This window comes from Panthera leo, chromosome B4 (assembly GCF_018350215.1).
Source record: "Panthera leo isolate Ple1 chromosome B4, P.leo_Ple1_pat1.1, whole genome shotgun sequence".
Lineage (NCBI taxonomy): Eukaryota > Metazoa > Chordata > Mammalia > Carnivora > Felidae > Panthera > Panthera leo.
Window position 1 is genome coordinate 23,669,223 of NC_056685.1, and position 25,530 is coordinate 23,694,752.

The following is a 25,530-nucleotide window of genomic DNA, read 5'->3' on the forward strand; positions in this document are numbered from 1 at the left end:
CTGTTCAGGTGAAATCTGGTCAGGATGGACCCACTCAGTGACCTCAGTCAGGACTTCCAGGACCAAGAGGGCAGGACCTGAAGCAGAGGTTCCAGATCTCTTGCAGCCTAAGCCCCCAGTTCCTCAAACCGCCAAAGTGAATTGGTATCCGGGGGGCAACTTCATTAGTCACTTTCCCTCTTGATCTAAAACTGATGCTTATTTTCAGCCCGGGCCCTGCGGGTGGCATGAGCCCCACGTAGGCGGGGGGGAAGTTCTCGGGGCTAGGGGGTGCGGGGGGGGGGGTGCGGGGGGAGGAACACCAAGCCTTAAAATGAAGTGAATTTGCTCCAGGACACTGGGACTGTCTGAGCGGTTCCAGGGATCCGGGCAACCCAAGGTGGGCGCTCTGTCCACTTCCTCCACGCCTCGGCACCAGGCGAGGGAGGCGCGCGCCGAGTCTCGGGAAGCCCCCCCCGCAGCTCCCTTCGGCCGCACAAGGCCCTGCGAGGAGCCGCGGCGCAGGTGGCGGGCACACGGTGAAGACGAAGCACGTTCCCACGCCCGGGGGAGGGGAGGAAGGAGGCGCCCGCTTCCGGCCCAGGTAGCGGTCGGGGCTGCGCGGGTGCTGCTTGGAGCCCTGGGAGGGGGCGGGGCCCCCGCGGCGCTGGGGGCGGTGCCGGGGGCGGTGCCGCTTCCCGGCCACCAGTGGTGTGTGGGGCGCTCCCGGGCGCGGAGAGTGCGAGGTCACGGCGCCCGTGCCCGCCCCGAGCCGGCCGGGAGTATTTAAGCTGGAGCGCGGAGGGGGCGTGTGGAGAACGTGCGGGGAGAACCCGAGGGGAGGTCGCGCCTCGTCCCCGCGGCCCCGGGGAGAACTTGTGGCGGCGCCGCGTTGGGTCGGCCGCAGGGAGCTGTTGCTCGGGGATGACTTCTCTAGAAGCAGGTCTGTGGGGCCGGGGTCCCTGCAACTCTACACGCATCTGGAAAAGTTTTCTAAGGAGAGAGAAAGTGCAGACCAGAGCCTTGTGATTGCTGTTGAGAAATAGGGGAATCCTTCCAGAAATGATGTCATTTCAACTTGCTCACTAACAACTCTGTTCTGTTCTCCAGTAGTTTCTATCTGCACCTTGCTAAAATTTCCCTAAGACAATTTAAAACAACAACAAAAAAAAATTTAAGTGATAATTTATTAGTACTAAGATGGTAATTGGATGTAAGCCTTGAAATAGCCTTTGTAATGGTGCTAAAATTTAAAAAGAGAGATTTTTGAAAATCCAAAGAATCCTCATGGGTTTCCTTTTTTCTGCTATTTTCTTGGTGATTGTAGGTGCTCTTAAAGCCTCTTAAATTTCTTTTAGAATTCACATCGACCCAGTGACTTTAGATTTGGTTTAGGTCAATACAAGAAAGGAGGTGCCTTATTGCTCCGTGTTAGTTGTAAAAATGCGAAAACTGAGGGGAAAATTATAGTCCTGTCATTCTACCCAAATGTTTGTAAGTTCAACGTCTAATTACTTTCCCCAGATCCTGGATGCTTATCCCTGTAACAAACACCATGACTCTGTTGTTGCGTGTCACAGGCCCAGGATCACAGCTGTAGCCTGGCCACTTTGTGTCTTGTACCTGAGCTTTATTATTCGTTACTTTCAGGCTTTTCTAAAGGTAGGTGATCAAGTCGACAAGTTCTCTGGATTTGCTGGAGCCTGAGTTCCAAGTTTTGACAAATAAATCAGGGTCCATGTTATTCATGCCATATTGATTTTTGTTACATTATAAAAGATCATTGTTTTCAAGTGGGAAAATTTAGAGATGTGTAAGATTTCAATGGTAACTTGTTTTTTGTGAATTTATTGGTATGATGTCTAGCATGTGAAAAATTGCTCTCATTTGCCTTAGTCCTTTTTGATTGTTATTGGTGAGGAGAAAAAAAAGTGCAAAGTGAAAGATTCAGCTTGGTGGTCTTTAATACCAGCTTGGCATATCTATTTGCGGAGAGTTTGGCCACATGGCCAAAGGGGATAGCATTGGCTTGGACATCCTTTTTCAACTGTATGTTTACAGCCTACGTTTTTTTGGTGAATATATTTGAAAAATAGCTTTTATCTGTCAAATCCAAAGTATTTGAAGGTCCATGAGTTGCTACTAATAGTTTGGTGAATGAATAAATATTTGTAAATACAAATCTACTTTATATGAATGGGGATTATATAAAGTTTTGATGTAAAAATGTATCATTTTAATAACTTCTGCAATGTCCATGCTCTAAACTATTTGGTTCCAACTTTTCCTCTTCTCCTTCCTTCCTTCCTTCTTCCTTCTTCCTTCTCCCTTCTCCTTTCTTCCTTCTTCTTCTTCCTTCTTTCTTCTTTCTTCATTTTTATAGACAAAGATCCCTTCATTAGTCTCTCCCCTAGATCTGTAATTTGAAAGATTGTATCTAACAAAGCAAACTCCCTTTCCTTGGTAATGGGAAACAAACTCAGTCATCCATTACAGGGTAAATAGAAGGTTTCCATTAGACTTTCAAAATAATTCACAGAAGACCCCTTACCACACTGGGGACACATAGGGAATCAAGAACCTCAAATTGGGGAAATTAGTCTTCTGAATTGAGGTCATCTGTCCTTGAACACCAAACTTCTACCATGGCCTTTGACTTGGTCTTTTTCTTGACTCTACCATTTACCAGCATTATGACTTTAAAAACTCTTTCTAACCCTCAGTCCTCTTTTCTGAAAATGTGGATTACAGCAATGCCTTTCTGAAATGCTTTTTGTGAGTGTTAAATGACATAATGCATATAAAACTGTAACTACAGTGGGCACCTGGCATATAGCAAACAGTCAGAAAAATGCTAGCCACTGTTATTGTCCATTTTTCCTGAGGTCTGAGGATGATTACACCATGTGGTTAGACTTATGTCTATTGGCCATCTCTTTGTGACAAAACCCACAAAAACTCATGTGGAAGTCATAAGGAGATAACATAAAAGCTGAATTTCGTCTTTGGATATGTTTGTTTGGGTCAGCTCATCAATTTAAAATGACTGAATACTTTGAAACTATTTACCAATATTTTAAAATTAGTAAATTTTACATACATTCCCAGAGTCCTAGCTTTTCCTGAAAAACAATAGGGCCCGGCAAGGTGGAGTTTGCACCTGTAAGCAGCTCAAAGCAGATGTGGTTGCCCACTCTGAATGGGGCATGTGCACTCTCTACTTTGCCACAAGGCCTCCACTCCCTGCTTTTACTTCGTCCAGACCAGCTTCACTCATGTATTTCACCTCCTTTGTCCCTGCAGACGTTTCAGGTTGTGATTTCTGACTCAGAAAATATCCCTTACTAATTCGAATGGGTAAATTGTGTAGCCCAAACTCTAACCCAACTTTCATCCTTAAGGAGGAGAGTAATCCTGTATTACAATTTATGAAGCATTTCTTCATAAAACTCACTTGGTACTTAAGCAACTCTGAGAATTGGTTCAGACATGCATTATCATTCCGTTTTATAGCTGTGGACATTGAAGCTTATGGATTTGTACTAAAGCTTAGAATAGTGTTCTGATGACTTAAAGTTGTTTCGGGTTCTCACTAATGCCATTTTTTTTTTTCAGAGAGAGAGAGAGAGAGAGCAAGTAGGGGAGAAGGTCAGAGGGAGAGAGAGAGAGAAAGAATCTTAAGTAGGCTCCATGCTGATGTGGGGCTCGATCCCACGACCCTGGGATCATGACTTGAGCTGAAATCAAGAGCCTGATGCTCAACTGACTGAGCCACGCAGGCACCCCACTAATGCCACTTTTAAAATATGGAGAAATTTTCTAGGAAATGAAAGCCTTTGCTTTGGTTCTAGCATTTATTCTAAGCAAGTACTTTTATCCCCATAATTACCAACTAGGAAAATGAGTAGTGGAAAGAATACATGTATGGAAGTACAAAAGTAGACCTTGTTTTCTCTCCCTACAAAACATCTTTAAGCAAATGAAGGGAACAAAACATTGATTATGGCTCATTCAAAACAAACCATACATATAACTAGACAAGGTCTGTTTTAAACCATACTTTGTTTCCTATGTTTTTGGAAAGCTGAAAGGGGTATGTGTCCAGTTCTTCTATTCTGCAGTAAGCTAGACCAGAGATTTCTGTGAGTGTGTTTTAAAGTTTTGTGAGAAAAGAGATACCTAAAACCTGTTTGGTGATTCATCCTGTTGTCTGTGTGAGGTCGTTTTATATGGCAAACTCACTTTTCTGTGGGCTTCTTTTAACCAGGAATGCTTTATTACTTTCAGAATCATGCTAGGAGAATAATCTATAGAATAAATTCAAAGCAGGGGTAGTTCATTTCTGGGTGGAGTAACTGCATGTGATCCTGATGGTCTGTGTATGAGAGAAGGTCAAACCAGCCGTGTGGAAGGTTTGAGGAAGCAGCTAGGCAAAGACAACAGGAGATCCTGCAGCAGAAAAGAGTTTAGTGTTCTCAGACCTGTCAGAAGCCAGTGGAGGGTGAAGACACAGGAAGAGGCGAAGAAGAACTTAGGGTCAGTTTAGGGGCGTCAGAAACAGCCAGATCATCCAGGGTCTGGAGAACATAGTTAGAGTGTGGATTTTGAAGGATTTTTAGCAGAAAGATAATGTGATCTGGTTTCTGTGTTGAAATCATTCTGGCTGTTGTGTGAAGATAAACGACCTACACAGCTGACCTGTTGACCGTCCAGTGTGCCTCTTCCTTCATAGGCAGGAGCTCCTTTTGAATCTAACTTAAACTTTGTATGATGGGAGTTGAAGCAGCAGAAGCACAGCTTAGCAAAAGTGGGTGCACAAAGGGAAGGATCCTCCAAAAATGCTCTGCCAAAATATATGATGAGTGTTTTTTAAAGTAAGAATCAATGTATTAACATATTGCTTGGTTCTGAGTAAAGCCATCTGCTGTTCTCTTTATATATGGTATCTTGAGGTTCTAGTGTTTCATATTTACCCTAAAAGCCTAAAGTTATTATTTCTGACCATCTCTTTAACCGTGTAAGGAATTTAGGAACATTTAAATCCTGTTACTACACTTTTAATTATTCATTATTGTCTATTATGTGTCTTACAGTCAGTGCTGGTTTAGATTTACACACATGCGTGACAATTTCTTTGTTGTTTTTGGCAATTTAGACTTTTCTTGTGGATCATTATCATTCTTGAAAGGTATCCTATAAACATGCTTTTTCTCAGGGGTCATCGTTGTTGAACCCCAATGTTTTTCGTGGAAAATATCTTTTTATTGCCTTTGGTATTGAAAGATACTTTTATGGGTACTTTTGTTTCTTTTAGATTAATAGTTATTTTCTTTCATTTGAATATATATATATTTTTTGAATATATCATACTACTGTTTTCTATTGAAATATCAGCAGTCATTCCGATTGTTTTCTTCTACATGTAATGCATCTTTTCTATTTGATTGGTTTTAAGAGTTTCTCTTTGTCTTTGGTGTTCCATGGTTTTATTTTGATATGTATCTAACTGTGAATTTCTTATCTATTCTACTTGAGCTTCCTAAATTTGAGTGTTCACACCTTTCACCTCTTTAGGAAAACTCTCAGCCATTACCTGTTGCCTTTTATCCATTGTTTTTATTCTTTCTTTTTCAAATGGATTGGATGTGTGTTAGAATCAGTCAGGAAAATGGTTAATACTGGGTAGTTCAACAGAGAATTTAAGATGATACTATGGTCTGAATGTTTGTATCCTCCCTGAATTCCTATGTGGGGATCCTGACCACAATGGTGAGGGTGTTGGGAAGGTGGGGACTTTGGAGGTGATTAGGTCATAAAGGAAGAGCCTCACAAATGGGAGCAGTGTCCTTGTAAAGGAGACCCCAGAGAGCTGGCTCATCTGCCCCACCATGTGAGGTTGCTGCAAATCGACAGTTGTCTAGACAGTGGGCCCTTACCAGACATAGGATCTACCAGCACCGTGATCTTGGACTTCCCAGCTCCTAGAACTGGGAGAAATAAATGTTTGTTGTTTATAAGCCACCAATTTATGGTATTTTTGTTATAGCATCCTGAACAGACTGACATATGAAGAACTAGTTACAAATGTTTTAGGGTATCTGAATTCCAACCAGGGGATAGTGAGGCAGTCTGTGTTTAGCAATAGCAAAAAACTCTTATCGCTGCTTGGGCTGTAGGGTTGCAATAAGGAGATAGTCTTACCAGAACCCAGAAGGTGAGGCCATCTTAGAACTATGGAAGTTTTGTCCTACAGAAACAGGGACCATGGAGAGACGTAGCCACTGATGGAGACACCATAAAAGCCAAAGAAAGCAAAGGAGAAATATCCTGGTATCTCTTTTCCACCTATGATCCAGTCTCTTGCCTGAGACTCTCATGGATGGAATCTAGCAGAGAAAGAAGCCAATAGGACAAGGAGTGTGGAAAATACAGTTTTGAGATATCAGCTCTCCAGACTCAGGGCATGGAAGGTTATGCATGGATCTGAGAGCAAGTGGACCGTTCCATTCTCCTTTCCACAGCTTTCAATTGGCTTTTGTGGGTTCTTTTTTCCACTTCATTTCCCTGTACTGCATCTTGAGTAATATTTTATTGTGGCAAAATGTGCTTTACATACAACTTACCCTTTTAATCATTTTAAAATGTGCAGTTGAGTGACATTAAGTACATTTACATTATTTATTGTACTATTACCACCGCCATCTATCTCCAGAACTTTTTTATCTTACTAAACTAAAACACTACCGATTAAACAATAATTTCCATGCATTCCCTTTCCCCCGAACCCCTAGCAACCACAATTCTACTTTCTGTCTTTGAATATAACTATTCTAGATACTATATATACAAATGGAATCATGTAATATTTGCCCTTTTGTGGCTGCCTTTTTTCACTAAGCGTGATGTCTTCTAGGCTAATCCATGTTGTAGCATGTGTCAAAATTTCCTTGCCTTCTAAGGCTGAATAATATTCTATTGTGTATATATATATATATATACAGCATTTTATTAATGTATGTCATCCATTGATGGACATGTTGGTTGCTCTCACCTTTTAGGTATTGTAACACTGCTCTGAATATGGGTATACATGTATCTTTTAGAGAACCTGCTTTCAGTTCCTTTGAATATATACCCAGAAGTAGAATTGTTGGTAATTCTGTGTTATGCATTTTCCACAGCAGCCACACTATTTTACATTCCCACCAGCAATGCACAGGAGTTCCAATTGCTCCCAACCTCAACAACACTTGTTTTCTGTGTTCCTCTTAATAGCCATCCTAATGGGTGTGACGTACTATCTCATGGTTTTTATTTGCATTTTCCTGATGATTAGTGGTGATGAGCATCACTTCATTTGCTCATTGCCTTTTGTATATCTTTTTTGGACAAATGTCTATTCCAGTCCTTTGCCCATATTTTAAATTGGATTATTTTGTTGTTGTGTTGTAGGAGTTCTTTGTATACTCTGGTTAACCTTTTATAAAATACATGACTTACAAATATTTTCTCCTAGTCTGCAGGTTGTCTTTCCACTCTGTTGATAGCGTCCTTTGATATACAAGAGTTTTTAATTTTTATGAAATCCAATTTATCTGTTTCTTCTGTTGCCCGTGTTTGGTGTCATATCCAAGAAATCATTGCCAAATCCATGAAGCTTTCCTCCTATATTTTCTTCTAAGTTCTAGAGTGCTAGCTCTTATGTTTAGATCTTTGATACATTTTGGGTTAATTTTTGTGTGTGATTTAACATAAGGACTCAGCTTCATTTTTTGGCATATCGTTATCCAGTTTTCTCAACACTATTTGTTGAAAAGACTTTTCTTTCCCTATTGAATGGGTTTGGCAGTCTTGTTGAAAATCATTTGACCACATGTGTTTTATTTCTGGGCTAATTTATTCTGTTGGTCTGTCTTTATGCCAGTATCACACTGTTTTGATTACTGTAGCTTTGAAATAAATTTTGAAATCAGGAAGTGTAAAACCTCCAACTTTATCCTTCTTTTTAGGGTTATTTGGATTATTTGAAATTCTTTTAGATTTCATATGTATTTTAGGATGGATCTTTTTATTTTGGGGATTTGATAGGTAATGCAGCTGTAGATTGTTTTGGGTAGTACTGACATCTTAATATCTTAATATGAAGTCTTGAACTTGATATTAACAAGTCTTGAACTTGATATTAACATCCTATATGAACACAGGATGTCTTTACATTTCTTTGTGTCTGGTGTAACTTCTTTCAGCAATGTTTTGTAGTTTTCACTGTACAGGTCTCTTGCCTCCCTGTTTAAACTTATTCTTAAGTATTTTATTCTTTTTAATGCTATTGTAAATAGAATTGTTTTCTTAACTTCCTTCTCAGATTCATTGTTAGTATATAGAAATGAAACTGATTTTTGATGTTGATTGTGGATCCCACAACTTTTCTGAATCCATTGATTAGTTCTAACGGTCTGTTTTGTGGCTGCTTTAGGGTTTTCTATGTATAAAATCAAGTCATCTGTGAATAGAGATAGTTTTATTCTTCCCCTCCAATTTGAATGTCTTTTTTTTTTTTTTTTTTTTTTTTTTTTTTTACTGCTTGCTCTGGCTACAACTTTCAGTACTATGTTGAATAGAAATGACAAAAGTAGGCATCCTTGCCTCTTCCTGTTCTTAGAGGAAAGGCTTTTAGTCTTTCACCAATAAGTGTGATGTTAGCTGTGGGTTTTTCATGTATGTTCTTTCTTATGTCCAGGTAGTTTCCTTCTATTCTTAGTTGGAGGGTTTTTGTTTTTGTTTTTAAGTCTTGAACAGGTATTGAATTTCTTAAAGCATTTCTGCATCAATTTAAATGATCATTTTTTTATTCATCATTTTGTTAATGCCATGTATTACATTGATCGATTTTTATATATTGAACCTTTCTTGCATTCCAGGAATAAATCCCACTTGGTCATTGTATATGACCCTTTCCATATGCTATTGAGACCCTTTGAATATGTTGTTGAATTCAGGGTGGTGGTATTTTATTTGAAGATTTTTGTATCAATCTTTATTGGGATATTGGTCTGCAGTTTTTTTATAGTGTCTTTGGCTTTTGTGTCAGGGTAATGCTAACCTCATAGAATGAATTAGGCACTATTCACACTTCTTAAATGTTTTGGAAGAGTTTAAGAATTCTTAGTACTTATTTGTTAAGAGTTTAAGGTGTTAATTTTTGTTTAAGGTGTTAATTTTTGTTTAAGGTGTTAATTTTTCTTTAATGTTTGGTAGAATTCACCAGTGAAGCTATCTGGTCTTGGGCTTCTTTTGTTGGTGTTGAGAGGTTTTTGGTTACTGACTCAATTTCCTTACTAGTTATGGACCTATTCAGATTTTTAAATTTTTCATGGTTCAGTCTTGGTAGGTTGTGTGTTTCTAGGAATTTGTCCATTTTATCTAGTGTATTCATTGTGTGGGCATATAATTGTTCCTAGTTTAATTCTTTCTATTTTAATGAAATCAGTAGTAATGCTTCCTCTTTCATTTCTAGTTTTGGTTATTTGTGTGTTCTTCATCTTTTTTTCTAAGTCAGTCTGAATAAAGGTTTGTCAATTTTGTTTATCTCTTTGAAGAACAAACTCTTGGTTTTATTGATTTTCTCTATTGTTTTCTGTTTTCTATTTTGTTTATTGCTACTCCAGTATTTATAATTTTCTTTTATTACTTTTGGTTTTAATTTGTTCCTCTTTCTCTAATTCTAGTTTTAGGGTATAAAACTAGGATTTGAGACTTTTCTTCTTTTTTAACATAAGCTTTATAGCTATATATTTACCTCTTACCTATGCTTTCACTTCATCCCTTAAGTTTTGCTATGTTGTATTTTTATTTGCTTTAAGAGATTTTCTAATTTTTCTTGTGATGTTTTTAGAGTGAAATATTATTTTTTATTTTTATTTTTTGATTTATTTTTTTAACATAATTTATTGTCCAATTGGCTAACATACAGTGTGTACCATGTGCTCTGGGTTTTGGGGGTAGATTCCCGTGATTCATTGCTTACATACAACACCCAGTGCTCATCCCAACAAGTGCCCTCCTCATTGCCCATCACCCATTTTCCCCTCTCCCCCACCCCACCATCAACCCTCAGTTTTCTGTATTTAAGAGTCTTTATGGTTTGCCTCCCTCCCTCTCTGTTTGTAACTATTTTTTTCCCCTTCCCTTCCCACATGGTCTTCTGTTAAGTTTCTCAAGTTCCACATATGAGTGAAAACATATGATATCTGTCTTTGACCGACTTATTTCACTTAGCATAATACCCTCCAGTTCCATCCACATTACCGCAAATGGCAGGATTTCGTTCTTTCTCGTTGCCATATCTTGTGATGTTTTTTGTCAGACTCATTTGTTGTTTGATAGTGTGTTGTTTAATTTCCACATGTATGTGTGTTTTCCAATTTTTCTTTTGCTGTTGATTTCTAGTTTCATTATGTTCTTTTTAAAAAATTTTTTAGTGTTTAATTATTTTTGAGAGAGAGAGCACAAAGGGGCAGGAGGGGCAGAGAGACAGAAGGAGACACAGAATCTGAAGCAGGGTCCAGGCTTCGAGCTGTCAGCACAGAGCCCAACGCAGGGCTTGAACTCATGAACTGTGAGATCATGACCTGAGCTGGAGTCAGATGCTTAACCAACTGAGCCACCCAGGCACCCCTCATTATGTTCTTATTGAAAAATATATTTTGTATGTTTTTAGTCTTTTGAATTTTATTAAGACTCATTTTGTGGCCTAACATGGTTTATCTTGAAGAATGTTGCATATACACTTCAGAAAAAGTTTATTCTGCTGTTGTTAGATGGAGCATTCTGTATGTATCTATTGTTTTATCCATTACTGAAGGTGGGGTATTAAAGTTTCCTGGTATTATTGTAGAGCTGTTTATTTCTCCCTTCAATTATGTCAATGTTTGCTTCATATATTTTGGAGCTCTGATGTTTTGTGCATATATATTTATAATTGTTATATCTTCTTGGTGAGTTGATCCTTTTGTCATTATAGTATCCTTCATTTCAACCTGAAGGACTCCTTTTAGCAGATTTTGTAGGACAGATCTAGTGGTAATGAACTCCCTCAGCTTTTGTTTATTTGGGGAAGTGTAAATTTCTCCTTCATTTTTTGAAGGGCAGTTTTGCTGGATATAAAATTCTCGGTTGACACGTTTTTCTTTCAACACATTAACTATATCATCCTACTGCCTCTGACTTACAAGGTTTCTGGTGGGAAATCTTATTGAGGATCCTTTGTAAATGATGAGTTGCTTTTCTCTTATTGTTTTCATGATTCCTTGTCTTTGTCTTTTGAGTCCTTCATTATAATGTCTCAGTGTGGGTTTCTTTGGATTTATCCATGCAATTTGTTGGGCCTATTGGATTTGTAGACCCTTCTACGTGGATTTGTGTGTCTCTCCTTTCCTTAAATTTATGATGTTTTCAGCCATTATTTCTTCAAATAATCTTTTGCCTCATTCTCTTTCTTCTTCTTCTAGAACTCATAATACTTTTATTGGTCCTCTTGATGGTATCTCATAATTATGTCCCTTAGGCTCTGTTCATTTTTCTTTTTTTTCCTTTATTGTTGTTGTTATTATTATTATTATTATTATTATCATTATTATTATTTTAGAGAGGAGGTTCAGAGGAAGAGAGAGAGAGAGAGAATTTTAATCAGGTTCCACACTTGGCACAGAGCTCAACGTGGGGCTCAAACTTATGACTGTCAGATCATGACCTGAGCCAAAGTCAAGAGTTGGATACTCAACAGAGTCATCCAGGCACCCCTGTTCATTTTTCTTCATTCTTTTTTCTTTTTGTTTTTCAGACTTGATAATTTCAAATGACTTGTTTTTATTTCATTGGCTGATTTTCTGCTGCCTGTTCAAGTCTGCTATTAAACCCCTCTAGGGAATTTTTCAATTCAGTTATTTTTATATCCAGAATTTCTGTTTGGTTCTTTTTTTTTTTTTTAACATAATTTGTATCTCTTTGTAGGTACTCTATATCTGTTCTCTGAAAAAAAAATGCACAGGATGACTTTATTTGTTTCTTTCTTAAATATTTGATATAATTCATTGGTAAAATCATCTGAAAATTTTCTAGTTACTGTGTTCTATTCATTTCAATCAGTGTTCAACAAATCCTTATAGAGTACATCCTTTGTGCTAGTCATGGTTTTAGAGTCTTTGGGATATATCAGTGAACAACCTGGATAAAATTTCAGTGCTCATGGGCTCATATTCTAGGAGTATAGAAAAGCAATAAATAAAACATACTAAATAGGAAATGATATAGTGTGAAAGGAAGTAACAAGTGTTATGAGAATAGAGCAGAGAAGGTGGGACCAGGAATTTGGAGGTAGGATGGAGTGGAGGAAGGCAGGTTGGCATTTTAAACAGGATGGTTAGAGTAGGGCTTATTGAGAAAGTGATGGCTGATGCAAGAATTAAAGGAAGTGATGGAGTAGGCAATGTGGATATCTGGAGAAAGAGCATTCCAGGCAGAGGGAAGACACAGCCCAAGGGGACATCATCCTGCTGTGTTTTAGAATGAGAATGAAGGCATTTTGGTTATTTTAGTAAATAAGAATGAAGTGCAGATTTACAAAAGCAGTCAAGGGGTGCTTGGGTGGCTCAGTCGGTTGAGTGTCCAACTTCAACTCAGGTCCTGAACTTGTGGTTCGTGAGTTCAAGCCCCGCGTCAGGCTCTGTGCTGATAGTTTAGAGCCTGGAGCCTGTGTCAGATTCTGTGCCTCCTTGTCCCTCTGTTCCTCCCCTGCTCACAGTCCGTCTCTCTGTCTTTCAAAAATAAAGATTAAAAAAAAATTTTTTTAAGCAGGTAGAATAAGTATTGAGATGAGTGTTAAGATCCCAAAGTAAGATACCTTTTTCATTGTATTATGGTCTTTTTTCTATCATGAAAAAAAAAAAAAAACCACGAAAACTCAGCAGCTCAATATACAATAAGTCAATTCAAAAGGATTATTCTTCATTTTTAAAATGTGGCTCTTAAAATAGAATAGTATCTTTTGGAATTATGGTAAATACATATGTCAAAATATAGTAAGTATATATGCCAAAAATATTTAGCATATATGATCATTTAATTGAGAAATTAGTTTTTGTTTTATGAGCTAGAGAATTATTTTTTATTCTATGAGTGCTAAAGGACTAGAAAAAAAGATGAACATTCATAGTTATGTGGAATACAATCTACTGTAATTATTAAATAATTAATTTTTAACTGACATTTATTTTATTTTTAAATAATAACCTATCATGTAGTGGGAGAAGTATGGCTTAAGATTCAGAAGACTTGCTTCTATCCTAAGTTTTTTAATTCTTTTTTTCCTTTCTTTATTTTAATGTTTATTTATTTATTGAGAGAGAGTGTGTGTGTGTATGCATGCACATGTGCTCATTTGGAGGGAGAGGGAGAGAGAGAGGAGAGAAAGAATCCTAAACAGCCTCCATGCTATCAGTGTAGAGCCTGACATGGGCTCAATCTCACAAACCATGAGATCATGACCTGAGTTAAGAATCAGATGCTTAAGCCAGTGAGCCACCTAGTCACCCCTAAGTTCTTCAAAGTTTAATTTTGAGAAAGTCATTTTAGGCTTCATTTTACCTACTTGTTGAGAATTTTGTTTGTTTTAAATGAGATTTGACTAGCTGCATTCTGTTTCCAAAACACTTGTGCTTTGGTTATTCTGTGATTATTGTTTTATATTATAATAATGCACTGCTTTAAATGTTTATCTTACTTAGAACTGTTAAAGGGGATATTATATTTTGGACAAACTTCAGTCATGTTTAATGTCCAGCTCCAATACTGCTCATTTTCTGTATCTCTTCATGATCACTTCAGAATTTTTTCTTCACCTGGGCTTCTATAACACTTTATGGTTATTTCTGTTATCTGTCTCTTTTCATAATATTACTTACATGTATCTATCTATGGGTTGCCTATCTTTGTATCCTCAAGACACTAAAATACTTTGCACACATTGGGTGTTCAGCCATTCTTAGTTGAATTCTGATGCCTGTGTATTTAAATATGAATAGTTATGGGGCACCTGGGTGGCTCAGTTGGTTAAGCATCTGACTCTTGATATTTGGCTCAGGCCATGATCTCAGGGTTGTGGAACCAAGCCCCATGTCAGGCTCCAAGCTGAGCGTGGGGCCTGCTTGAGATATTCTCTCTTTCTCTCTCTCTCTCTCTGTCCCTCCCTCCCTCTCTCTCTCCCTCCCTCTCTCTCTCCCTCCCTCTCCCCCCTTCCCCTCCCTCTGCCATCTCCCCCACACGCATGGTCTACCTCTCATAAATAAATAAATAAATAAATAAATAAATAAATAAATAAATACCAGTAGTTAATTCCTAATAATTAACATAGCAGAAAGTAGTGTTCAATAACATTACCACTTGAGAGGTAGTATTCCATGTAATGAATGTTTCTTCTGATTGAAAACGCTTATTTCAGGTATTTAATAAGATTTAATATGGTCTTTTGGTCTTTTACACTATATGGATGGCATAAATGCTTATTTGCATGACTCAAGTACATAGATGGAAGAAGTAATCTTGTCACTGATTGTGCAATCACTAAAGTGGATGATTATTACTGATTACCTCCTACTTGTTCTGTTGCATTTTGGATCAAAGGCACAAATTTCATAAAATTAAATGTTCTATGAACTATTCATAAGTGTATTTTTATGTAGTAATGTAATTTTTAGCAGACATTCATAGCCATTTACTAGATGATGTGCCCTTAAGTATAATGAATCAGAATATGATCCTTATTTTAGTGAGATTTTCAAATTCTTTTCAGCTCTCCCTCATCCTTATTTTTCTCCCTCATTTAAAAACTTCTTTTGAAGAGCCATATTGATTAATTTATTCAACAGCTGTATATTTAACATCTACTACATGCCAGGAACAGAGTTAGGCATTATTAGATTTGGATGTGAACACGACAGATAAGGTCTGTGTTGTCAAAATTAACAGGTAAACAACAAAATGTTTGCCCATTTTCCCAAATTTACTAATTGCCTCCCATGTGCTAGGCATCATTCTGGAAACTGCACATACAGTAGTAAAAAGAGCAAAGTCTATACCCTTTTGTAGCTTGCATTCTAAAGGAGAAATGGGGAAATATGTGGGGAAAGCTACCTTTATATAGGTTGTTCAAGAAAAGCCTTTCTAAGAAAGTGATGTTTGAGCCAAGATCTGAAGGCTGAGAAGGAACTGAAGTAAAAGACTAATTGAGGCAAAACAGCAAAATTGATTATACTGAGAATGAACTCCTGTTTTATGCACATTAGTTTAGTTTTCAAGATGAGAAAGTTAAGGAGTTTATTATTGCTTTCATCTTTTCAATAATTATTAAGTAAGGGCATCAGCTGGGAAGTTTTGTGAGAGGGGATAGAGAACAAAGAGGAATAATCTGAGGAGAGAAAAGTGTGAGAAGAGAGATCATTGTGAAATAATCCCTCCAGAGAGCAAGGAACAGACAAACCAGGGAAGTGCAGTAGGACTTCTGGGCAGTGTCGACGGTCTACTTGTAGGTTTTTTTATCCTGAATTTGAAGTGAAACTAGCATTATGGTTGTGTGGTTTTCTCCAGCTGTAGGCACAGGTGTGAAGAAATGTAAGGTTTAACCAGAGCTGTTTTGTGGTTTTTTGTTTTTTGTTTGTTTGTTTTGTTTTGTTTTGTTTGTTTTTTACCCTGGGAGACTCATGGTGGAGAAAGAGGAACAAGAGCGTTGAGGGTGTTTGCAAGGAGATCATAATAACTCAAGCTATAGAATTTATGCCAGGGAAGAAGAAAATGAAGAAAAATGAAGACTGAATACGGTTGATGGCTATAAAGAAAGTGAGAACTCAATGGATTGGTGGTGTGACAGAGGTTGAACATTGTAGTTAGACTAGTGTATTTCATGAGCCAACATTATTACGTAGTATTAATACCTATTTATTAACAGATGTGTTTCTATGCGTATGTATACACATATAAGCACAACTGCAGTCAACTTTTGTTTTATATTTAATGTTTATTTATTTTGAGAGAGGGAGGGAGAGAGAGAGAAGGGCAGAGAGAGAGGGAGAGAATCCCAAGAGGCTCCGTGCTATTAGCACATAGCCTGACGTGGGCTCAAACTCACAAACCATGAGATCATGACCTGAGCCTGAATCACGAGCTGGATGCTTAACTGACCAAGCCACCCAAGTGCCCCTGCAGTCAACTTTTTGTCATTGAAAAAAGTGAGGTTTTGCATAGATAATTGAAAAAATGTGAGGCCCCCAGAAGTTTGGGACCTATTTCTGTTACTTTTTTTTTTTTATAATTTTATACAAATGGTTGAATGTAATATAGGGAGAGTATAGGAGGTTGAAAATACCACTGGGAAGTCAGAAAACCTGAGATCTTATTTCACATTACATATAACATCACCTTTGTAAAGTCACCTGGATTCATTAGCCATAGTGTCCTAATTATTTCAGCACTGTTCCAGGTATTGGGCATATCATGATACCTGATAAACATGGGTAAAATGCTATGCAAGTACAGAGGTGGGGCATCAACCCAAATGGGATGGAGAGTGGTCACATTCAGAGGAAATGACATCAAGCCAAGATCTGAAAGATAAGTAGGTGTTGGAATTTAGTAAAGAAACCACAGGCAGAAGTGGAAGGGATTAGTGTATATTAAAATCCTTAAGCAAGAAAAAAAAAAATGACCTTAAGGATCCTGAGTGGCCGGTTGGTAGTGACTGAGAGAAGAGTTGAGACATGAGGCTAGAACATTAAGCAAGGACCGACCATATTTTAAAGAACCTGGTAAGTTAATGTTAAAGAAATTTCATGCTAAAAGTAATATGAGGGGACCCATTACTGGGTTTTACATACAGGAGTGGTATAAGACATGATCACTTTAAAGTGTGGGATTTGCCTTGATGATGTTGAATCTTTATCTTTGTGGTTAATTCTAAATTAATTTCATTCACTGTACTAATACCTGAGTATAAAGCAGCACATCAAAGTGATTGAAATATTTCGTTTCTTATTTTAATATGAAAAGAATTAAAAGCAATTAATATGGGACTATATTAAACAGAAATAAAGCCTTGTTTACAAAGCATTATTACTCTTAGTAATCTTTTTGCAAAAAGAATTGAAATTAAAATTTTCTATAATTCTGAGTACATTTGGTTACAGCTGTATATTTTCCATCATATTAGTGGTGTTAGATAATTTCCCTTGAGTCTATGTTGCCATTTAATATCGCCAATGAGATGTACCTGAAACTGTACTTTTTCTCTCCAGTGATTTAAACTTGTGAGATGCTTCCATTAACTGGAAAAACAATCATCTTTGATAACTTTCCTGATCCTTCTGATACATGGGAAATCATTGAAACGATCGGCAAAGGAACTTACGGGAAAGTTTTTAAAGTGTTAAATAAGAAAAATGGCCAAAAAGCAGCAGTGAAAATTCTGGATCCGATTCATGTATGTCACATTGTTGTTGTCTTCTCCTCCTCCTCCTCCTTCTTCTTCTTCTCCTAATTAACTTTGTTTTTATTTGTATTAAGCAGTTAAAAATTCTGTAAATATCTTGATTTGTCACAACGTCAGTTACAGTAGAAGAAAATGTAAAAAAAAATCTGTTAGGTTTTTCTTATTTATATGCTTAACATATACAGTAAGGACCAAATACAAATAAGTAAATAGATAAATACAGGTCTCAGCAGCTCAACAGTTAAGTCAGTGTTATTTTAGATTTCAAAAAGTTGTAAGAACACAGACTCGGGTCTAGAGGTAATTCTAAAATGTCATCTTTGCCATATCTCTTTTTCTTCCTATATTTATTTAGGCTTCAGGCAGAATGTCTCTTAAGCTAAACCGGAAATATTTTATTTTAAATTATATTTCTTTCAGAGATGGGAAATTTATTTTCAGGTTTGCTGAAATGTTTCCAAAGCAAAAATGGTACTCGCTTATAATCAGGGTGGGTTACCTTGTAAAGAACTGATACTGCACGTGGAGTCCTTATGGCCTTTTAAGTGATGCCCCAGTAGGGTCCTCTTCTGCTGTTTTTGGAATGGCAGTTGTGATAAGGGAAACTTCCAAGCCTTTTTTTTTTTTTGCGGGGGGGGGGGGGGCCTTTCAGAGCATGAAGAAACTGATGAGACTTTTTTTTTCCCCCTGAGAGTGAGAACTGGCTGTTTTGTAACATTTTCAGCTCCTGGGAAACATGTAGCTCTCCCCGTAGCACGTTGGGTGAGCCACCATGAGCTCGTGATCACATAATCCCCAAACTTCTATTGGGAGCAGTTTCTTTAGTTACTTGACTCTTGCACAGGTGATGGAGTATGACATGACAGAAATGATGTGATGTGTGTGAGAAGGACACGGACTCCTAGTGCTTGTCACAGCTCTTATACTAACAAACTCTAGGACACTGCAAAAGGTCTCTGGGCCTCTGTTTGTACATCTTAGGGTTGCTCTTTCTTTTTGGATTGTTTATTTCTACTAAACCCATTATAACTACAGTGTTTCATATTATTTTGAGGAGAGGGGAGGGAGAGTGGGGGTTTATTTTCAGCAAGAAATTAGATACACTGGAGGGGGAAAAAAAAAAGAACTATGCCTGGGCTTTACTGATGCTGAATGTTTTCATACTCTCTAATGGAAAGTTCTTATAATTTAAACTGAAGGAGGAGAGACACAAATTAAGCTGTACCAAAGTAACTATAACTCTCTCCTCTGGTCTACATAATTATGGTTTAGGGTCATGGTGGTAAGGGAAAGGGCTCTGGCCAGATGTCTGTAACAGTGTCTGTAACCAGTGTCTCTTCTTTTCTTCTACTCCTTAGTGGAGAAGAACAAATGAATTATGAATACAGATAGCCATTATCCTTTTATAATTTACTCATGTTTTGTATACTGTGAACCTTAAAAATCATCTTTTGTCCTATTGCTTTAATGAAATATATATTGATTTCGTGAGATTTGTTCTTTTGCTGCCTTTATTCTTGTCATAGTACATATATGTTTTTCTGAGAATTACTTATTTCCTCTTCATTCATCATGTCAGAAGTCAAATAAAAAAGATTTATAACCGAGAGATTATAATCTTAATAAAATAAATTTAAATGCGTCTGAGCATTTTACAGAGTGGCTTTTTTATTAAAAGAGTCTTACTATTATGAATTTTGATAGAGTAAGTGTCTATCCAAGAAAGGGATAAAATGAACAGGATTAGAAGGTCATAGGCATTAGACTTGCAGTCTCATTCTGGATCTTACACTAACCAGCTCTGTGACCAACTTCTCTGAGCTTTAGTTTCTTTTTCTAAAATTAGAGCTCTGGTCTAAAATTCTTTGCAGCTCTGTGATTACATGATTTTGTAAGAAAACAATGTGGATGCTAAGTATTACTATAAAAACAGTAGTAGAAGGGTTTCTCTTATTACTACTCTGAGTTGTTTCATGTTTTGTGGTTTTCTAAAAGCATGACTTTAAATGGTTATCTTGCATTTTTGTTGATAGGATAGCAATGTATTCTACTTCTGGCAAATGGGCCTTTACCTAACTTAAGGCTGTGTGCCATCTTATATATGTAGGAATTTATTGCTTATGTGACTAGTTTTTGAAAGCTTCTAAATATCCTATATTTCAAAGAAACAAATGAACCAGCTAAAAGTATTTATTTCAAATCAGTGGCTTCAAAACAGTGGCCACTAAAACAATGTGTGAACACTGCAAAGAAAGGAGTATCTTTTGGAATCTCCATGTATGTTTCTTTCTAACTACATACAAAAATAGTCTTTTATTTGTCCCTTTGTAACTCAAGGAAATTAACATAATTAGAGATGTGTTTGATTAGCAGGAAAATCACAATCTCTCCCCTTAAATAATGGCATCAGAAATTTCAATGCCTACTACTGAGCATAATAAAACCTATTATTATAACCTTGCTTTGACAAAATTAAATTCTCTATTTGGTGGTCTACAATATGTGCCTCTTTGACATAATTCATGTTTTTCTCATGGTTTTCTTTCTATGACCTTTTGAAACTAGGACATTGATGAAGAGATTGAAGCAGAGTATAACATCTTAAAAACGCTTTCTGACCACCCTAATGTGGTCAGATTCTACGGGATGTACTTTAAGAAGGATAAAATAAATGGAGATAAGCTGTGGTTGGTTCTTGAGGTAAGTGTTTCAACATTATTCTATGTGTAGAAATTTGCTGTGTGGTCTTGGAATGACTGAATGTTTGTGTAACATCAATACCATAAAACCATGGTTCCTTTAGTATGTTCCTGACTGGTCATAGACTCAATAGAATGTTGTGCCCCATTCTGGCCCTGTGGCTTTAAGACACAAGAGGAAATTAAAGAAAAGCCCTAAAGGCTATTAAAGACTAAAAGGAGACATCTCCACGATAAAAGACTCAATAAGCAAGAATTATTTTCCTTGTAGAAGAACAAGCTTAAAGGGACTTCATTATAATATTTATTTATTCATCTGCATTTTGCTCGGCTAACACGCGACTGAGGCTCTGTGCCAGGTGCTGGATATAATAGAAAATTAATGTAAGTGAGGCTTCATTAGACAAAAATGGTAAGCTGCGAGGTTTTTTTCTGTCCTCATTGAATACTAATGATATAAACTACAGAACCAGGTATTTACATTTAAGGAGTAAAAACCTTATTAGAAATGGTATTGAATGCTGAATAAGTTGCTAAAGGGAAGCTGTAGAGTCTCCTGAGAGTAGGTTTAGACAATTCTGTCTAATGCGGAAATACTAGAAGGTGCTCTCTTAAGGGAACTGCCAGTCCCAGAAGAATGTAGTTTTTCTCATTTTCATTGAATATGATTGAAGTGAGGTAATCATTAATTCTAATAAAATTCATAAGCATTTTTATTTTTTGAACAAAATTTTTAATGTTTATTTATTTTTGATAGAACACAAGGTGGGGGGAGGAGAAGAGAGAGAGGGAGACACAGAATCCGAAGCAGGCTCCAGGCTCCGAGCTGTCAGCACAGAGCCCGACCTGGGGCTCGAACCCACGGGCAGTGAGATCATGGCCTGAGCTGAAGTCGGACGCTTAACCGACTAAGCCACCAAGCGCCCCTTCATAAGTGTTTTTAATAGTTGCTTTTATCAAACTCAGGACTGGTAAAACCTTTACTGGATCACTGTAGTAGCGTGCATTTATTGTGTTCATTATGATTTTATTAGCGTTTGATTATTGTATTTCTTTCAGAATGTTCTGTTGGTTTTTCTGCAGACATACGTGTAAATTGTATTGTTTTCATACTTTATATTTTTTCTATTCTTTAAATGATTTTTTAATGATTTGAAATAAATGATCATTGTAAAAAATACTTGAAACTATAAAAATAACATTATGTACGTTAACATTTAAGATATTTCCTTCATCTTTTTGTCTGTGTTTCAAATGATTGGCAATATCATTATTATGAAGTTATCCTACTTTTTTCACTAAATATAATTGCAGATAAACTTAATCATCTTTATCTTTTTCTGAATAAATACATTCATTTGGTTAATAAAAAGCAAGTAGAACCAAAAGACTTATAATCCAGAGCAGTAACAGCGTAGATCCAGTTTGGTGGTGTTAACTTGTCCCGAGCACATCTGTGCTTTGGATGCATACCTGGAAACGCAGGGCTGAGCTTCTCTTCTCTTTCATTTTCTAATCTGTGTCCTGAATTTTGGCAAGGTATTAATTGTGCTTCTGGAACCCTGCGTCCTCCTGCTCCACAGTGGAGTTCTGCCGAGCAGAGCATCAGACCTTTCTAATCTCTCTCTCTCTGCCGCTCACCTATGTGGGATCCACTGTTCCCCAAATCGCTTGGCCTCCCCTTTCCAAGTTGACTTTCCTATTTTACATACCATGTAGTAGTGTGTGCTTCATTCTCGTTATCCACTCTACTGATGTCACCAAATCTCATGTCCCTTCAGGTCAGTTTCTCTAGGGAATAAAATCTCCAGTCTCTTGCCTGGATGTGTGTGTATGTGAGGAGTACTCTGGCAGGCTTCTGGATGTTGGTATTTTATATGTGAGATAAGAGGTTGTCAAGTCTTTTGATTCTAATCAAACTTCCAAAGGGTCCCTTGTTTTCTACCCCACCTCTCCCAACTCCTGGGTTAATCTGCTCAGGTGACCACAAAATAGCTCTCGCCTACTGCTTTATTTTGTGGCTTCCTCTGCACTGCCAAATTGGTCACCACTGGGCCATCTGCTTTCCATGTTGAAAAATTTTATTGAACTCTTTTGTCTACGGCTCTCCTTTTTTCCATTCTCTTTTTTTTGTGTGTGTGGTTTATACTTTTTGATTCTATTACTAACATTTTAATGGAGATTCATGAATGAGAGGAAATAAATTTATATGTTTAATCTGCCACTTTAAATTGAATCATAGAGCCTTTCAAAATTGTAAAATAGTATTTTCAGGAACCTTTTCAAAATGTGAAACTGTATTTATTATTTTATAGAAATTTAAAAAATCTAAAAAAATTTTTTATATTTATTTGTTTTTGAGAGAGCTTGGATGAGGGAGGGGCAGAGAGAGAGGGAGACACAGAATGTGAAGCAGGCTCCAGGCTCTGAACTGTCAGCTCAGAGCCTGATGTGGGGCCTGGACTCACGAACCACAAGATCACAACCTGAGTCGAATTTGGACACTTAATTGACTGAACCATCCCGGCGCCCCGAAATCAAGAAAATTTTTAAATAACCAGTTGTGTTCTTTAAAAATAGGCAATGTATTATGATTTCAAAATTACTTTTTCTCTATTGAGATTGCTTTATATTTTTAATTAAGTCACATATTAACAAAGCAAAACTTTTAGTCCTCTAAACTTTACCTAAGTGATAGAATGTAAATTAGGAACTGAAAACATTTTTCCTTGAATAAATGGAGAATTTTCTAAGTTTACCTCATGTTTGTGTTTGTATATTTGAGATGTAATTCTGTGCAGACCCTTAATGCAGTCTTGAATAAAATTTTGAATCTTTATATCCTTCAAATTTGTATTTATTTAAAAAAATTTTTTTAATGTTTATTTATATTTGAAAGAGCATGAGTGGCAGAGGGGAAGAGAGGGAGACACAGAACTCATAGCAGGCTATAGGCTCTGCAGTGTCAGCGGGCTCGTACCTGTGAACTGTAAGATCATAACCTGAGCCGAAGTCGGACATGTAACTGACTGAGCCACCCATGCGCCCCCTCAAATTCATTCATTCAGGAATTCATTCATTCCTGAATGAATCGGGAACTTAACAGCTTCTTTGAACTTTCTTCTTGTATTTTATTATCACATGGAGGAACTGGAAATATCCCTAGATGGCTTGAGAAAAAAAAAATACTGGTAGTTTATTAAAATGGTATTTTGGAAGTCTGAATTAATCTGAACTTAGAGTATGAGGGAAAAAATAAAGGAAGAAGTTGGCCAACTGTATATAAGATAATTGATTTACATATGTAAATTATACTAATCACATACACATAAGTGGCTAGATGCACAATTACCTGCTTTATAAACATGAATGGTGCAGGTGCTGCTTTAGAGGCACTTTCAGAAAATTGGCTTGTGGCATCAATACTTTATTCTACAAAATGACTGCTAATTATACCTCTTATTGTAAGAAAGCCCAAATAAATTACTTTGCATGAGGATAGGAAAAGAGTGGCCAGAGAGAGGATCTGATATTACCCAGAGTCATGCTAACAGCGCTGGGCTTCTAATGCGAATCTTCATAGGGTATGTTCTGCAGGGGGTGAGCAGTTGGTGACACCCCTCATTATCAGCTGGGCGTGTGGGGAGGTGATTCCAGCATGGACAAACTCCTTTTCACCATGAAATATCATTTTATTTCTATTTCAATCCAGAGTTCAAATCCTAAGATAAATAATATTAACTCAGATCTTACTGGGTTATTTTCTCTATTCTTTCTTTGTGATTCCTAAATTATTTCGTTTACTTTGATATAATTTTTCTCTTTCCTGTATTTTTCCTTTGTATTTCCCTCTCCTTTTGTTATGAGTTTCTCAGCACGAATAATATACAGGGCCTTGTTCAGGAATTATTTCCTTCTGAATTCTCTGTATGTTCATTTTCAGATGCTAGTTGTTGCCCAGATTTAGGAAGAGAGTACTCGTTGCTAGCTCTCTGAAATTCCAGTTGCATATTTGTAATGAAACTATCTAATAAGAGATAGGGTAGGAAGTTTTATGCTGTGGGAACTGATGCAATGTCTACGGGGATTTTTACTGTCACTTAGTATTTTAGGTTTTCCTAATGATGTAGGCATAAAGGGAGAACTTAATTTTTTTTTTTTACTTCTGCCTTATTTTTAAAGATCATACATATCTTCATTTCTACTTACTGTTACCATTCTTGACTGACCTGCTTAGTTAAATGTGGATACCGCTTTTGGCTTTGTGTTTCCTTTAACTGCTAGAGTCTGTTCTTCAGAGCCAGTAGCCAGGATGGAGGGGGGCCAGCAAAGTGGCAGTTGGTTAGGTTTCTGCATATGCTTATCACTGACCCAGGAGACTAAAAAATAAGAGTCAAAATTGAGTTCAAAGTGTCTGGTATTAAGCATTTGCTATTGATGAACACAAAGGGAAGAATTGAGATTTAACTAGAATTTTCCCCTTCTCCATTGGCCAAACAGCCACATTTTAAGGATGTAAGGAATCCAGTCTCCTGTCTTAGAGGCCCTTTGCTTGGTGTGTCCTCTGCCATAATGGGGTTGAAATTCAGAGTTTGGACATCTTTCTGTTAAGAGACCCTTTCCCTCATAATCCAGTCTTAGCTATAACTGCTTCTTTCATGGTGGCGCTATAGATTGCATTGTTATTTATCTAAATTGGTCCTGATTTGTTCATTCTTAACAATGACGTCGCTTTCTCATTGTTTGCCAATTACAGTAGTTTTTCTCTTTAAAATTATGTCCCTTTCAAGAGATCAAAGACTGGAAATTACAGGTGGTATTTGGAAGCACAAAAATTCAGTGAATAGTCATAAAGTCTCTCAAATGCACATTTCAGGTAATCGAAGTGGTTTTCATAGATATAAATACTACTTTCCTTTCTCATGCATTATTGGGTATTCTGCTTTTATACTTGCATCTCGTAAGACAAAACCTGCCACGAGGAAAGGAAACAGGCTAGAAAATGAGTTCACCTTGAACAAATGGTTTTTATTTGCTCGGTTATTAACCCTTTAATGTTACCGTACAGGAGATAAACATGTATGCAGAAGGAGACATGAGGCCACTGCAGGTTTGTGTATGTGGGAGGGGTCAGAGCAAGCAGGAGTGGGAAGCTGGGCTTCTGAGTTGCCCTAATAGCACAGCATTGTTCCTTCCTTCCTTTAGCTGAGCACATTCGCAGCGGAGTAGCAGCCTGACAGGATGATTCCTTTCATGTTCTTAGGGCTGGAACAGTCCTTCCCAGCTCTCATAGAAAAGGCTGTTATTTGGTGTACT

The 25,530-nt window shown here is 37.2% G+C and overlaps 2 protein-coding genes across 8 annotated transcripts in view; one reads left to right on the forward strand and one right to left on the reverse strand.

The window, feature by feature from the left end:
- Positions 1 to 308: 308 nt before the first annotated feature.
- Positions 309 to 959, reverse strand: LOC122225315 (translation initiation factor IF-2-like). Its single transcript, XM_042948261.1, has one exon. It carries the CDS (start codon positions 957 to 959, stop codon positions 309 to 311), a length of 651 nt encoding a protein of 216 aa, XP_042804195.1.
- Positions 799 to 25,530, forward strand: part of MYO3A (myosin IIIA) — a 241,940-nt gene continuing 217,208 nt past the window's right edge. For all 7 annotated transcript variants that reach the window (XM_042945148.1, XM_042945151.1, XM_042945153.1 and 4 more), the window contains exons 1-3: positions 799 to 922; positions 17,322 to 17,506; positions 20,081 to 20,215. In XM_042945148.1, coding sequence (XP_042801082.1) covers positions 17,339 to 17,506; positions 20,081 to 20,215 — 303 coding nt within the window. In that variant the 5' untranslated portion in view covers positions 799 to 922; positions 17,322 to 17,338. The remainder of the gene's footprint in view (positions 923 to 17,321; positions 17,507 to 20,080; positions 20,216 to 25,530) is intronic.

What these genes read in the sequence shown, in the direction of transcription:
- LOC122225315 (XM_042948261.1), bottom strand. Translation starts at nt 959, where the DNA reads ATGCGTGTAGAGTTGCAGGGACCCCGGCCCCACAGACCTGCTTCTAGA.